Here is a 13,627-nt window from a genome sequence, read left to right as displayed (position 1 = left end):
TTTTAACAGATTTATTTTGTAAGTTCTAAAATTTAGATGTGATCACTGTAAACTATTAAAAGTCGCTTCAAATCTTTCCAAATAAAAAAAGCATAAAAAATAATAAATAAGTGATTTTAAAATAAAATTTCCTCATCGCCATAGATGACAAAGTTACATAATAATTTTAAAATAAAAAAAACAACACCAAACTGTGTTTTTTTTGTTGATCTTTAGGGCGAATAAGAATATCGTAAAAAAAAGTTTACTTAATGGACCTAATTAGATTTTCAACATTAATTTAATGGTAAATGCAATTATCATTTCTTAAATAAAAACAAAGTAATAACTTCATTATTTATATGATACTCGAGTGGATGATATTTTAAAATATCACGATACATATAAGTTATTTAAAAATGTTGCGCGCTTTTTTTGAACATTTTAATAAAATAAAATAAATAAGTAATCACAGAAAAATATGGTTATTGGGGTCGATTTTTTTTACGAGGTAGCTACGATCATTAGATAATTTAAAATGCAATGGATAATGAGAGCAATAATTGCAATGTAACATCGTAGGTTTTTTTTCTTTCAGTTTTTGTTCTGCTCTTTTATAAATACAATTCAAGTACCAACGACAGGACCAATATCCATTGCATTTTTCTTTAAATAATAAAATCAGTGCCGAGTATAAAAACAACATATCGAGGAAATGGCAGTTAGCGTAGCGTAAATATTTTCGAGTCGAGTTAAAAAATTGAATAATATTTTAAAATATGCACTGAGTAAAAAATAAAAATATGCCGCTTAAAAAATTATCAATAAAGATGGCACACGTAGACTTTAAATATCTTAAGATAGAAATAAACACTTATCATTTAATTCTAAACTTATGTACTTCACAGTCAAGAAACAAGATTAATTTAAAACATAAAAAGATTTGTCATCCGTTAAAAAGGTAATTTTGATAAAATGGAATTCAATATAATTTTTTTGCTGTAATTTACAATGCGGAAGAGTATTATTATTTAAAAATTTACGGAAACATGTAGTGAGCAACTGCGAAAAATGACAAAGTCAATCCATGTAATTTTGAAGCCCTACCAAGTTGATCCATGCAAGTTTGACGCTTTACCGAGTCAATACATGTAACTTTGGTGCCTCGCCAAGTCAATACATGTAATTCTGATGCCTTACCAAGTCAGTCCATGTAATTTGAATGCCTCGCCAAGTCAATCCTTGTAATTTTGATGCCTTACCAATTCAATCCAAGTAATTTTGATGCTTCACCAAGTCAATCCACATAATTTTTATGCTTAACCAATTCAAACCAATTAATTTTGACATTAACTCGTTTAAACGGTTAAAAACCCTGCGAGATTTGCAAAGTTGTTTATCAGATCCCACTATTATATTGCTCAAACATTTAAGGTTTAATATTGTTTTCTAAACTTAAGTACATGATTCAGGAGTAATGGAGTATGGAGTCGCATGGACCCGTTTTAATCTGGACTTGGTCAATTTTCGCAGGAGATTCAAGTAACGAGATTCGGTAATATGTAGTAAATTGAGTATTGGGATATGACGCATCGGGAGATTTTGGCTACGCAAATTAAAAACCTAGTAATGGAACGTGTTGAATCAATTTTAGGAATATAAAAATTCTTGCGAAAATTAATTTTAATCAAATTGCGACTTTAGTTTTAAACTATGACGAGTCGAAATTTTGGCATTTTAAGTGAGAAATATTTTGAGAATAATTTGAATGTGATAATAATTATTTTGGTACACAAATCAAATCTATTGATGTTGAAATAATATACTTTACTTGATAATAGAGAAGGGTTCGATTCCCGCCAATTGCAAAATGAATTCAAGAAAGGTTTATTTTCAATTGGTCTGGGTGTTTGTGACGTATTTTTCACATTTACCTTCCCCACCCTTACTATCCTACCTGCAGACAAGCATCTAAAATAGACGTTTTGCGGGTTATTCCTTTTAGAAAGAAAAAAAAGAAACCGATAGGTGGATAAGGAAGTTATTTTCATGTCTTGTACAGTTCCTTACTAGGTTTTAAGTTAAGCGGCCTTTTTAGTTTGGCAGTTGTCGGTGTTGAAGGCCTAGGCCTTGTAACGATCGGAGCGGACGATGGCGCAGCACAGGATGAGGGCGAAGGACAGGCCGAGGATCTCCAGAGCGACGAGGATCACTCCGGTTATGATGAAGATGTCCAGGTGGCTGGTGAGGTACTCCACAACTTTGTCGGCACAACCCTGGAAAGGGGGGAAATGTCATTATTGCATCGTCGCGTTTATTCGCAAATCATTGGCCTGTTTAAACTGTCCAGATCATACGATTGACAATAAGAAAGTCGGACTTGTTTTAACTCTTACCACTCTGTAGGCCAGACATTCTGGCCCGTATGATTCTAGTAGGCAGCTCCGTGAGCCACAATGTCTGGCCCGGCGCAGGTATAACTTTAATCACCGATTTCTCTATCACCCAAGTATATTCTACCAAAAAATATTTCAGATAAATACAGTTAATCTTAATTAACATGGTCATACGAATTGCCAGACAGAGTGTCCCAAAATTAGGGAATCAAAATTTTTATTTTAATGGTAGAAAAACGTCGCATTTTTTTATCAGAGTAGCTGATCAGTTATGAGAAAAAATGGTCAGAGTGGAAAGGGTTAAAGGGATGTGTTCGTGTTTATATTCGCTTATCTCAAATATAAGTAGTCAAGGGGACTAAAGCTGTGTTAACACTCGCAAATTATACATTCGTACATGAACATTAATTTATTTATTGATTTTTTTTATTTTATTTATTACATTAGATTACGCAACGATGTTTTTAACCTTTCTGGGAGTATGAAGGTAAATAAACATCGGTTCGAATTTTTTTCAAAGGAGTATCAAATTCAATGAACGTCAAAGTCATTCGATTAAATTCATTTTGTCAGAAACATTATATAAAATCATGGTTTTCAACTCCTGCCTCGTTGTGTATATAACATAATTTTTGTCAATTTTGAGATATTTGGTGTATGTTATCAACTGACCGTTATCTACAAATATGTATAAAAAAACAAAAAAAATATATAAAATAAATTACGCCTAGTTTTCAGGCTAAAAGACACTATCTACATCGAATTTTCGAAATGAACTGAACTCCTAAAATGCTAACTACTTAATTTTGACAAAGCATAAAGTTTTAAAACGATTTAATTCATCGTTTTATCGTGTTTTTGAATGAATAATAGTAGTTTAGAATTTCAGATAAAACCGTTAATTAATAAAAAAGAATACGTTGAAAAAATCTTCTAAGCTCTCTCCTGTAAAGTAACAGATTTGCAGATAGTGTACTTTACGTAGGGGCCGTCGACATGTGTGTAGAATTTTGTCGAGCCTCACGCCAGTCTTATTACTATTTATTTTTAGTCCTGCGGGAGAGTGATGTGGCAATGAATATGTTTTAGGCGCCAACATTAACTTCCTAAAAATAATAATAGATCTAGCCAAAGAATGAATAATTTATTAGAAATCCCTTTTTGTAAATCCAGACTTGCGCAGACACTCATTTTTCATAGCTCCAAAACTGTTCAACTTATTCCACAAAGACTATTTATGTTAATTCCCTAAGTTTGTGTAAATTTAAAAATTTGCTTAGATTATTTATTGAAGAAACAGATTTAAGCTCCTTTTCTTGTAGTACATGCTTGCTAACTTGTTACTTTTTACTTTTCCATCCTTTTTATGTTTTTGAGTTTTTAACTTTATTTAAAAAAAAAAATGTTTTCTGATAGACAAGTATTTTTTTGTATTTTTTATTAACACTATTATTCTAGTTCTACTTATAATACCTATACCCTTATAACCTTTACTATGACCTAAATTATATTGTATACCCACACACAGGCCATGCCTTTGTGGGATCTTTTTTTGTGTTCATATTTTATATTTTATTCATATTTTTTTGTATTTGAATTTATGTTGTATATGCAAAAGAATTTAAAATAAAGAAAAAAATATATATGGCGGGGCACTTACGGATCCGTGTATGACGGGGTTGAACTGCGCGGTGAGCAGCGAGCGGCGGCTGACTTCGCACAGCTCCCCGGGGGCCGCGCAGCAGGAGGCGGGCAGCAGCAGCGCGGGCGCGGCGGGCAGGCCGGCGCCCAGCGCGAGGGTCTCCAGCGCCCCCGCCACCCCGCCGGCCCCCCCAGCGGCCTGCTCGCGCAGGGCCGCCTTGCTGTACTCGGAGCCCGCCCAGTCGGCCGGGCCGCGGGCGCCGCAGCACTGCAACTGTAACAGATATCAAATATTATATAGTAAACCATATACGCTCCGGCCGCCAACTCCCTTGCATCCTCCCAAGTCAGTGTGCGTTCTGAAGTTCAGACAAGAGCTGCCAACGAATTGTCAGCAGTATTTGTCCTGGGCGGCGGGAACCTGACGCCTTGTAAAAGAGGCAAGCTTGATTAAGAATCTCGGAAGTCATGCGGAATACATGGCCTAGCCAAGTGAATCGCATGTTCTTGATGACAATTATGATCAAGATTTGTTGGCCACTAATGAGCCCTGAGCCTATATGCGGACTGCCACTATCAAGTTCAGCCTAAAAAACTGGGCCATGGATCAGAGCCAATAAATCTGGTCCAAGAGCATAGGGATGAAACACGCGAAGGAACTGAGCATGGGGTACTCGTGGAAATTCACCACAGAAGCTCTAAGCTTAACAAGAAACAAATAAGGATCCTAGCCAGGACCTTGACAGGACAGTATGATTCCCCAGTCTGTAGATTTTGTATGGAGGATAGCAAAACACCCACATTCTCTATAATTGTGATGCACTCGCTTGCAATCGTAGTTATATCCTTGGAGGCCCACTACTGGACTCCGAGAAGGTGAAGCTCCTAACACCGAGACAGGTCGTAAGCTACATGACTCACGAAGGTCATGAGAGTGAGCTACAGAGGGAGGATACAGAGGGGGGTCGCAATAGACCTAATATGGTTGCAATGACACAAGGAACGTAAGATCCCTTGAATGTCTTCTTCTTTTTATAGATCCTCAGGATCTGTCTGTGCCTCCGCCTGTCACTCTTGGGAAGTTGACTAACAGCTATCTCTCACCTTTTGGAGGTCTGCCTGAGGGTTTACGTCCTTCAGATTTTCCTTAAAGGGCGATACGTGGAAGTCTGTCTTCTGATATTCTGTTTACATATTTATTCCAGTATTGCCTTCGTTGTCGTTCCCACCTAACAATATCTTCCGTCTTACACAAGCCTCGGATATCAGTGTTTCTTACGCGGTCTCGCAACGTGTTTCCGGTTATAGATGGGAAAGTTTTCATCTCAGAGATTCGAAGATTATTAAATGTGTGTATATTGAAAGCACTAACCTGGCTCTGGATGGCATCAAAGACGGCCGTCCGGGAGTTCTTGCCGTCGTACTCGGTGCGCACGGTGTTCTCGACGGTGGAGCGCACCTGCTGCACCAGGCGGCCGCTGTGCGCCGCGCCCCACCACACGGCCGCCGCCTCCCCCACCACCCCGATCAGCAGGATGCAGAAGAACTGGACAAGAGGAGTCGCCCTTATTTACTTATTGGACATTTTGTGCAGGGCCATCTTTGTGAGGAATCGCCTCAAGGGCTCTATTGTGGCGATTTCAACATTAAAAATGACATGACTAAAGGATTATTGTGGAGATCCTCACCAAAATGTTACATTTCCACTTTAAATGATTTTAAGTATCAGATCAGGAATTCTAGCTTGTGAAATTGTTACATTTTGGTGCGATTTAATGATTTCATATTGGTTTAACACAGGATTGACCACGTTTTTTCACAACTTGAACCCTTATACGACTGTCCAAACTTAAAACACAGTAAGGGACATTTTTTTTTGTAGTATGTTTTTTTTGCATTTTTGGACTAAGTAGAATCTACTTAGTCCAAAAATGCAAAAAAAAACGTACTACATAAAAAATGTTCCTTACTGTGTTTTGAGTTTGGACAGCCGTAAAGTGCTGAGCTTATTTTCCAATATTTTGCATGAATTGCTAATTGCTTTTCATCATCACTACTTGACGAATTTGACATTTTGTAGGTAGAAATAAAAAACTTTTACTTAAAAAAAATAAAAAAATCAATGTTAAATTAACAGCAAAATAATTTTAAATGGTTATTTGTAAATGTAATTAACTTGTTAAAAACGTTATACATGCGCGCACTAAGATATGTCCGTACAGGTCGATACCTAAATCAAACTGCGCAATAGTCGGTGTTCCGATGCTCCACACTTTATACGTAATAATAGAGTCGATCTATCGACAGTTCGCACTCTAAGGGTTAATTAAGATTTCGATAGAACATAGTAAACAGAACAGATTTGTATTTAAAGCATTTTTTCGTGCAATACTAGAAATGTAACTTTTTGGTGAGGACCTCCACATTTTCCCCACAACATACAAAATGACGATACATACATACACACACCCACATGGTTTTTAAGAGGGCCTTTATTGTGGCCTGTTTTTAAGAGAGATTAGTCTCCAGTGATTTTGATTCCCAGCTGTCAATGCATCATTTTGGTGGTCTGATTTTCAGCATGACCATCTTTACATGATGAATTTACTTTTATATGATTGCCGAGCAAGTGTGGTACTCACTCAAGTATGTAAGAGAGGGTTAAACACACATTAATATAAGCGTGATTCACATGACCATCTTTACACGATTGTCAAGCGAGTGCGGTAGGTACTCACGGAGACGAGCATGCACTGCGACTCCTTGATGGCGCCGCAGCAGCCGAGGTGCGAGATGATGACCAGCAGCGCCCCGGAGGCCAGCAGCGCGTACACGCCTGCGTGGTACTGCCACTCCTCCTGCGCCATGGACAGGTAGAACGTGGGGTCGGCCAGCATCCATGCCGCTAGCAGGACCACCAGCAGCCCCACCATCTGGAGAACAAATTATTTATTTTCTTAACTTCATGTACAGAAAATAAAAAGGTAATTGGCGGGCTTATTGCTAAAAAGCAATATCTTCCAACCAATCAAAACAGACTAGTGATATTGATCAAAATGTTTGATACCATATATCGTAGTCATACAGGAGAAAGTGACCAAATGCATTTTTTACAAAAATGTGATCATTAACTATTTGATATCTTACTAGCTTAATATTGAAAAAATCCCAAAGGATTTTAAACTTGGAAGTATAATAATATTGACTTGTTAAAAATGACTAACTGCATTGATGTTTATTTTCTTGCCAAGCAAAAGTGATTTGAATGGCCCTCCTGAACACTTTACGTTTTGTCAGTTGGTCACTTTCTCCTGTACGACTACGATATAGCTGTTTGCAATCACAGGGTAGATAGTGCTTGAACATTAAAAAAACATAAATTACAAATTGATGATAAAAAGGAAGGCAAAGAAAAAAGGGAGTTAAGGGAAGGAGGTAGAGAGAAAAACTAAGGGAGGAGGTTTGATGGACAGTTAGGAATCTAATGATAGAGATTAGGTGCATTGGGGTTGTAAAGAATATTATAACATAGTGTGAGAGATTGAAGATTTATGCGCTAGTTGAAGTGAAGCCATTTTAGTTCCGTGCGAGAAGGTGAAACATGGTCATATTTATCAAAATTATATTAAGTAATCTAAAAATATAAGACCATGTCGCTCAATCCTTTCGAAAACGTCATAAATCAAAAAACTTGATTTTTCAGGAGAACGTTTTTAAAGTTTAAAAATATAATACAATGTTTTAAAAATAAATATCAAGCCACTTACTGAACTTTTTACTGTGCAACAGATCTTTTTAGGTAAAACCTGAAGGTTTTTTCTCCATTTGAAAAATATTTAGTATATTAAAAAAATAATTAAACAATACCTTTTCTTCAAAATGCAAAAACAACACTTTCTGCCCTGTAGCGGGTAAATATTATGTTAAAAATATGCCTCTTTTGCTGGGATATAGTACATTTTCTGGGCATTCAGAAAACATGCACAACTGAAAATTTACGATTTTCGATTTATGACGTTCTTGAAAAGAGTGAGCGATGTATCACCTTCTCGCACTGTTCTAAAATGGCTTCACAATTATAATATTATACAATAATGCGGGACTAATCGAGGGTTAAATAAAAATCTCACACATTGCTGATGGAGTCAAATTTCAGTCGACACATTGCTGATGGAGTCATACGTATTTATGCTTAAGGATTTCCAGATGGCATTACATATGTTAATAAGATGGCTTCTATGAAATGAACTGTATATTAACCGATAAAATAAAAAACTACTACTACTACTATCACGCCGTTTCACCATAGGGGTAGGTAGAGAGCTGGAACGCCACACTCTTCTGTCCTGACATACACTTCTCACCTCCTTCACATCCATACATCTAGTCATACATGCCCTCCGATTACGCAGACTTTTGAGAACACCATATTTTAGAGTCTTATTGATCTGATCGTGCCAAGTCTTTTTCGGCCGTCCTCGTTCTGTTCTCCCACTCACATTCGCTATATTTATACACAAATATTTATTATTATTATTTAGGAGTCGTATTTAAGATAAGGAATCAGTTTTGTGTTTTGAAAACACAAATAATTAAAACATTTTGAGTGTGTCGAAATACTTGTTCATAAATCTAAATTATATCAATTATGGAAATTATTTTTCATATATTTTCTGGCGTTTCTGAAAAGAGTTTCTGCTCTATAAAAAGCTCATCTCACCAATAGATGTCTCTAGTGAGGTTCTAGTGATTCAAGAACAATGTTTCGAAATTGGATTATACATATATATATATATATATATATATATATATATATATATATATATATATATATATATATATATATATATATATATATATGAAAATGAAGAAGAATATGGAAGGAGGAGCATTTACGGACGAATGTCATAGGCTGGTTTAAGTGATCACTTTACACACGTGTAACATTCACCAATTATTCTACCCATTATTGACAACCACACTACTCAAATTTTTGGAATTTCTTTATATATATATTTATATATATATATATATATATATATATATATATATATATATATATATATATATATATATATATATATATATATATATATATATATATATATATATATATATATATATATATATATATATATATATATATATATATATATATATATATATATATATATATATATATATATATATATATATATATATATATATATATATATATATATATATATATATATATATGTATATATATATATATATATATATATATATATATATATATATATATATATATATATATATATATATATATATATATATATATATATATATTATATATATATATATATATATATATATATATATATATATATATATATATATATATATATATATATATATATATATATATATATATATATATATATATATATATATATATATATATATATATATATATATATATATATATATATATATATATAAATATATATATAAAGAAATTCCAAAAATTTGAGTAGTGTGGTTGTCAATAATGGGTAGAATAATTGGTGAATGTTACACGTGTGTAAAGTGATCACTTAAACCAGCCTATGACATTCGTCCGTAAATGCTCCTCCTTCCATATTCTTCTTCATTTTCGATGAGATGTATAAAAATAAATAAATACATTTATTTATGATGTTTAAATGGAAAGTAGAATTTGATTTTAAACAAATGGATTTTGAAAAATTCGTGCTGCATGACATTATTCTATACGCATTGAACGTGTTAATAGCTCGCAACCGGCGCTCTAGTTTTGGCGACCGTGCCTTTGCTGTTGCGGGCCATGGAATGGATACGTTAAAAATTCACAACAGCAGGACAGACCCATTTTTCACGCCCCCCCCCCTCCCTTTGACCCATTTGAAGGTCGAACAACGCCCGTAAGAAAATCAATCTCCATTTATAAAAGCCTTGTGATCAAGGCTAGTCTTAATGGAATTAAAAATATACAGTTTGAATAAATAAATCAAATAATAAACAAAAGAACGCGTAGCCTTTCAAGGCCCAGCATTTGATACTTCGAAAGTTAATTTTCTTTAAACCCAGGTAACATTTAACGTAATTTTTAAAAAAAAAAATTAAAACTTCATTTTTGTATTGAAAAAATAAGTTTTTCTTCGAAATTAATATATGGTTTAGAAAATAATTATTGAAAGGTAAGAAGTTAAAAAATTATAAAAATATTTTTTCAATATATCGCTCACTCCTTTCAAGAACGTCATAAATAAAAAATCGTCAATTTTCAGTTGTGCATGTTTTCGGAATGCCCAGAAAATGCTTACTATAATTTCATGTAATTCGTGTGAATGAAAATTCTAGGCAAAACCACTCGCAAAAAAATATGTAAAATTGACTAATCTTGACTAAGTGACAACAACCGGGGTTTATCCTACGTACTATTTTTAGTATAATATATCGTAAATATAAATGTCTATAATATATTTTCTCTTAAACATCCGGTTTTCGCGTCGCGGTGACTTGACGGTGACTGTTAAACAATTTGATCACGTTTCTCAGTAATTTATTTTTTAACCGAACGTAAGCAAATAGTCATCAAGCTGTTAGTGGCCATTTAGAAAAAAAACTCCACATCTTATGTTGGAGATTACGAGGGTCTGCATTAAATCAGGGTTGCCACAATGCAAAAATCTTGCAATAAAACAGCAGTTAGAAGTTAGTGAGAGTGAAATGATATTTAGCAACATTTTGAATGTGTCCAAATACTCCAATTACAGGAGTTATTTTTCGTACTATTTTTTGACATCTCAACATAGATGAAGAAGAATATGGAATCATCTATTTATTATACCTGTTTGTCGTTTTTATATTTTGCCATGTATTAGTTTTGGTTTTAAAAAAAATTGTAACTTTATTATTTGTGTTAGTCAGTCTTGTTAACCTTAATCCCATGTCCCAAAATGAGAAATAGAAATTACACATCGGGAATATTATATTTATGACTTATGTATGCAATATGTTTTGAAAAATAACTAGATAAATAAATCTATGTTGAGATGTCAAAAAATAATATAAAAATAACTCCTGTAATCGGAGATAATCCAGATTTGTGAACAAGTATTTGGACACAGTCAAAATGTTGTTAATAAATTGACTGGTCAAATTCTAAGCTAAAATAATAAAATGGAAAAGATATTTTCTAGTGTTTCTCATGTATGTGATTATAATCCAGGATTCGGACCTCACATACAAATAAAAGAGTTACACGAAAAATCACGGGTAGAATTGATGAATGTAACACGTGTGTAAAGTGATCACTTAAACCAGCCTATGATGGTCGAAAGCCCCGTAAAAGCCCAGACAATCAAATTCTTCTACATCTATGTTGAGACGTCAAGATGATATTTAGAAGAAATGATGTGGTAGAAAAATAATCCAAAAATTGTATCTACATAAATCGTCAACATTTTCATATTAAAAATACACCCATGATTCTAGCGTTAAAAATGTCCATTTCAAACGCTAGAATCATAGTTGTAATAATCGTCGGGTATGTATGAGGAGATGCATGAATGTAGAAGAGGCGAAAAATGTTTTCAAAGACAGAGTGGTGTGGCGTTCGATTCTCTCTGCCTACCCCTGCGGTGAAGCGGCGTGACGGTTAGTTAGTTAGTTAGTTAGAATCATGGGTGTATTTTTCGAATATGAAAATGTTGTGGATTTAGTTAAAGAGATATAAAATAAATATAAAGAATAAAGAGATATAAAGAATAGTTTTATTTTTTGCGTTGTGGCCCTTTGGCATTTAAACAGCGATACGTGAGATTCGCTCCGAATTAGTTAACTTTTTTAATTCTATATAATTTAATATAGACAACGGTCGAATTAAAACCGCGTCGTTTCAACGCGGTGCCCTATGCTAGGGGCTAGAAAACGACGAAAATTCGTCCCAGTCTACGGTACTTTATTCACACATAATTTATAATATTAAAAAAAAACTTTGAGGCAACCCTGAGAGCGGTAATTGACCACAATGGTCCAACTATTTGCCGGGCATTGCCCCGTTTTCTTAAACTTGAGCTGCGAGCGTACAGTACTGGGGCGGGGGTCGTCAGAGCGCGGCCCGCGAGCCGTATGTGTCTCTTTTCGTAGGCATCTGTGGCTGACTAATATCTTCTATATCATCCTATTACTGCAGCTTCACCTCCACTACGCAGAAGAAGAAAATCATTCATTAAAAAAAATTAAGTTACGAAATAAATTAACCGACGATAGTGCCTAAAATTGTAAATAAGTGGTTACTAGGCACGGGAAAATTTTCGAATGCGATTGTTGCCATTTAACTAGTAAATTTTACAAAATTTAATAAGTGTTTTATATCTGTTGGAAGGTTATTGAAATATTTTGTTCCCAAATATTCGTTATTTTGTTGGAAATGTTTGATGTTGCATTTTGCTATTGTAAAATCATTTTGGAGAACTTTTTTCAGATTCAAATATCTATCACCCTTTAATACTTGAAGGATTGCTGGTTTTTTAAATGGTTTCTACATTGAAATTGGACTTGAAAATAATATATTTTTCTTCTCTGATCTATTTTCACAGAGTTCAATGCGTTGTATGTTCCCCCCATCCAACAATGTATAGTAAATTATATGGTAAATTGATGTTTTCAATAAAAATAACAAAATTTGATTAGTTATTTATGTTATTTATAGACTTGGCGTTTGATTTGCAGAAGAAAACAGAAATTTTAATTTATTAGTATACTAAATACTAAAACAAAACACCGATTTTTAGAGGCTACAAAATTATATTTTATTATTAAAAATACTAAAAATACCTGGATGGCTATATTAGCCAACTTCAATTTATTTATAGATTTGGCGTTTAATTTGTAGAACTCCAATTTAATTTATTTATTTATATTTTAAATATAAAAATCAATGTTTCCTTTTAATATTTAAAAAATAAATGAGTTATTTATCATTATTAAATTTTATTTAGCTACAATGAAAGCTGTCCCACCGCATGCCCAGATCTGATACAGAAGCATCTAGGCTTCCTGGCTTTTTTTGGCTCTTGCAAAGCAATTTTTTTTAACCAAGTTGCGAAATTTATTGAAAATGTGAAACAACATATAATCACTCATTTCACTCTCTTAAATTAAAATTATTACACCTTGTTCCATATAAAGGCCAAATTATGAATTATCTTGAAAATTTAGAAATACAAAAAAAACCTGAATTCTAATAATAATTTATTAAATAATATATTGTTTCAAAATTCTTAGCCATTGCTTTCAATTTTTCCTTTGTTTTCAAACTCCGTTCCTTGACTAACCCCTTCCCCTTACTTTCCCCTCTCCTTATTTATAGAAAAATTTTATATTTTATATTTTAGTTATTACACAGACCTGAATGATGGAAGTTTAATTTCTGAAACATGTAGTCTATAATAAAACTCAAGTGGGAAAAAAACGAAGTGTTTTCTTTAATTATTGTAACATATAATTGTATCCCGATTTTACTGTGAATTTACATTTAAAAGCTTTCAATATATCTGTCACTGCCAATCTAAATAAATACAAGTTTGTAAATCCGTCACCGAATT

The 13,627-nt window shown here is 33.5% G+C and overlaps 1 protein-coding gene across 1 annotated transcript; it reads right to left on the bottom strand.

The window, feature by feature from the left end:
• Positions 1 to 562: 562 nt before the first annotated feature.
• On the bottom strand, positions 563 to 8,266 carry LOC148298151 (CD9 antigen-like). Its single transcript, XM_088277101.1, has 5 exons — positions 8,147 to 8,266; positions 6,755 to 6,949; positions 5,389 to 5,562; positions 4,036 to 4,290; positions 563 to 2,255 (listed from the first exon to the last, which is right to left on the bottom strand). The coding sequence occupies exons 2-5, from the start codon at positions 6,947 to 6,949 to the stop codon at positions 2,103 to 2,105; spliced, it is 777 nt and encodes a 258-aa protein (XP_088133227.1). The 5' UTR covers positions 8,147 to 8,266; the 3' UTR covers positions 563 to 2,102.
• Positions 8,267 to 13,627: the final 5,361 nt, after the last annotated feature.

This window comes from Brachycentrus maculatus, unplaced genomic scaffold (genome assembly GCF_059751285.1).
Source record: "Brachycentrus maculatus isolate JH-2025_06_01 unplaced genomic scaffold, ASM5975128v1 h1tg002527l, whole genome shotgun sequence".
Classification (NCBI taxonomy): Eukaryota; Metazoa; Arthropoda; class Insecta; order Trichoptera; family Brachycentridae; genus Brachycentrus; species Brachycentrus maculatus.
Note: the sequence above shows the minus strand (reverse complement) of the source record. Positions and strands in the feature narration are given on the sequence as shown.

What these genes read in the sequence shown, in the direction of transcription:
- LOC148298151 (XM_088277101.1), bottom strand. Translation starts at nt 6,949, where the DNA reads ATGGTGGGGCTGCTGGTGGTCCTGCTAGCGGCATGGATGCTGGCCGAC. An exon ending in TTGATGCCATCCAGAGCCAG is followed by an intron (nt 4,291 to 5,388) that starts GTTAGTGCTTTC and finishes TATCTGTTACAG; the next exon opens with TTGCAGTGCTGCGGCGCCCG. An exon ending in ACCCCGTCATACACGGATCC is followed by an intron (nt 2,256 to 4,035) that starts GTAAGTGCCCCG and finishes CCCCCTTTCCAG; the next exon opens with GGTTGTGCCGACAAAGTTGT.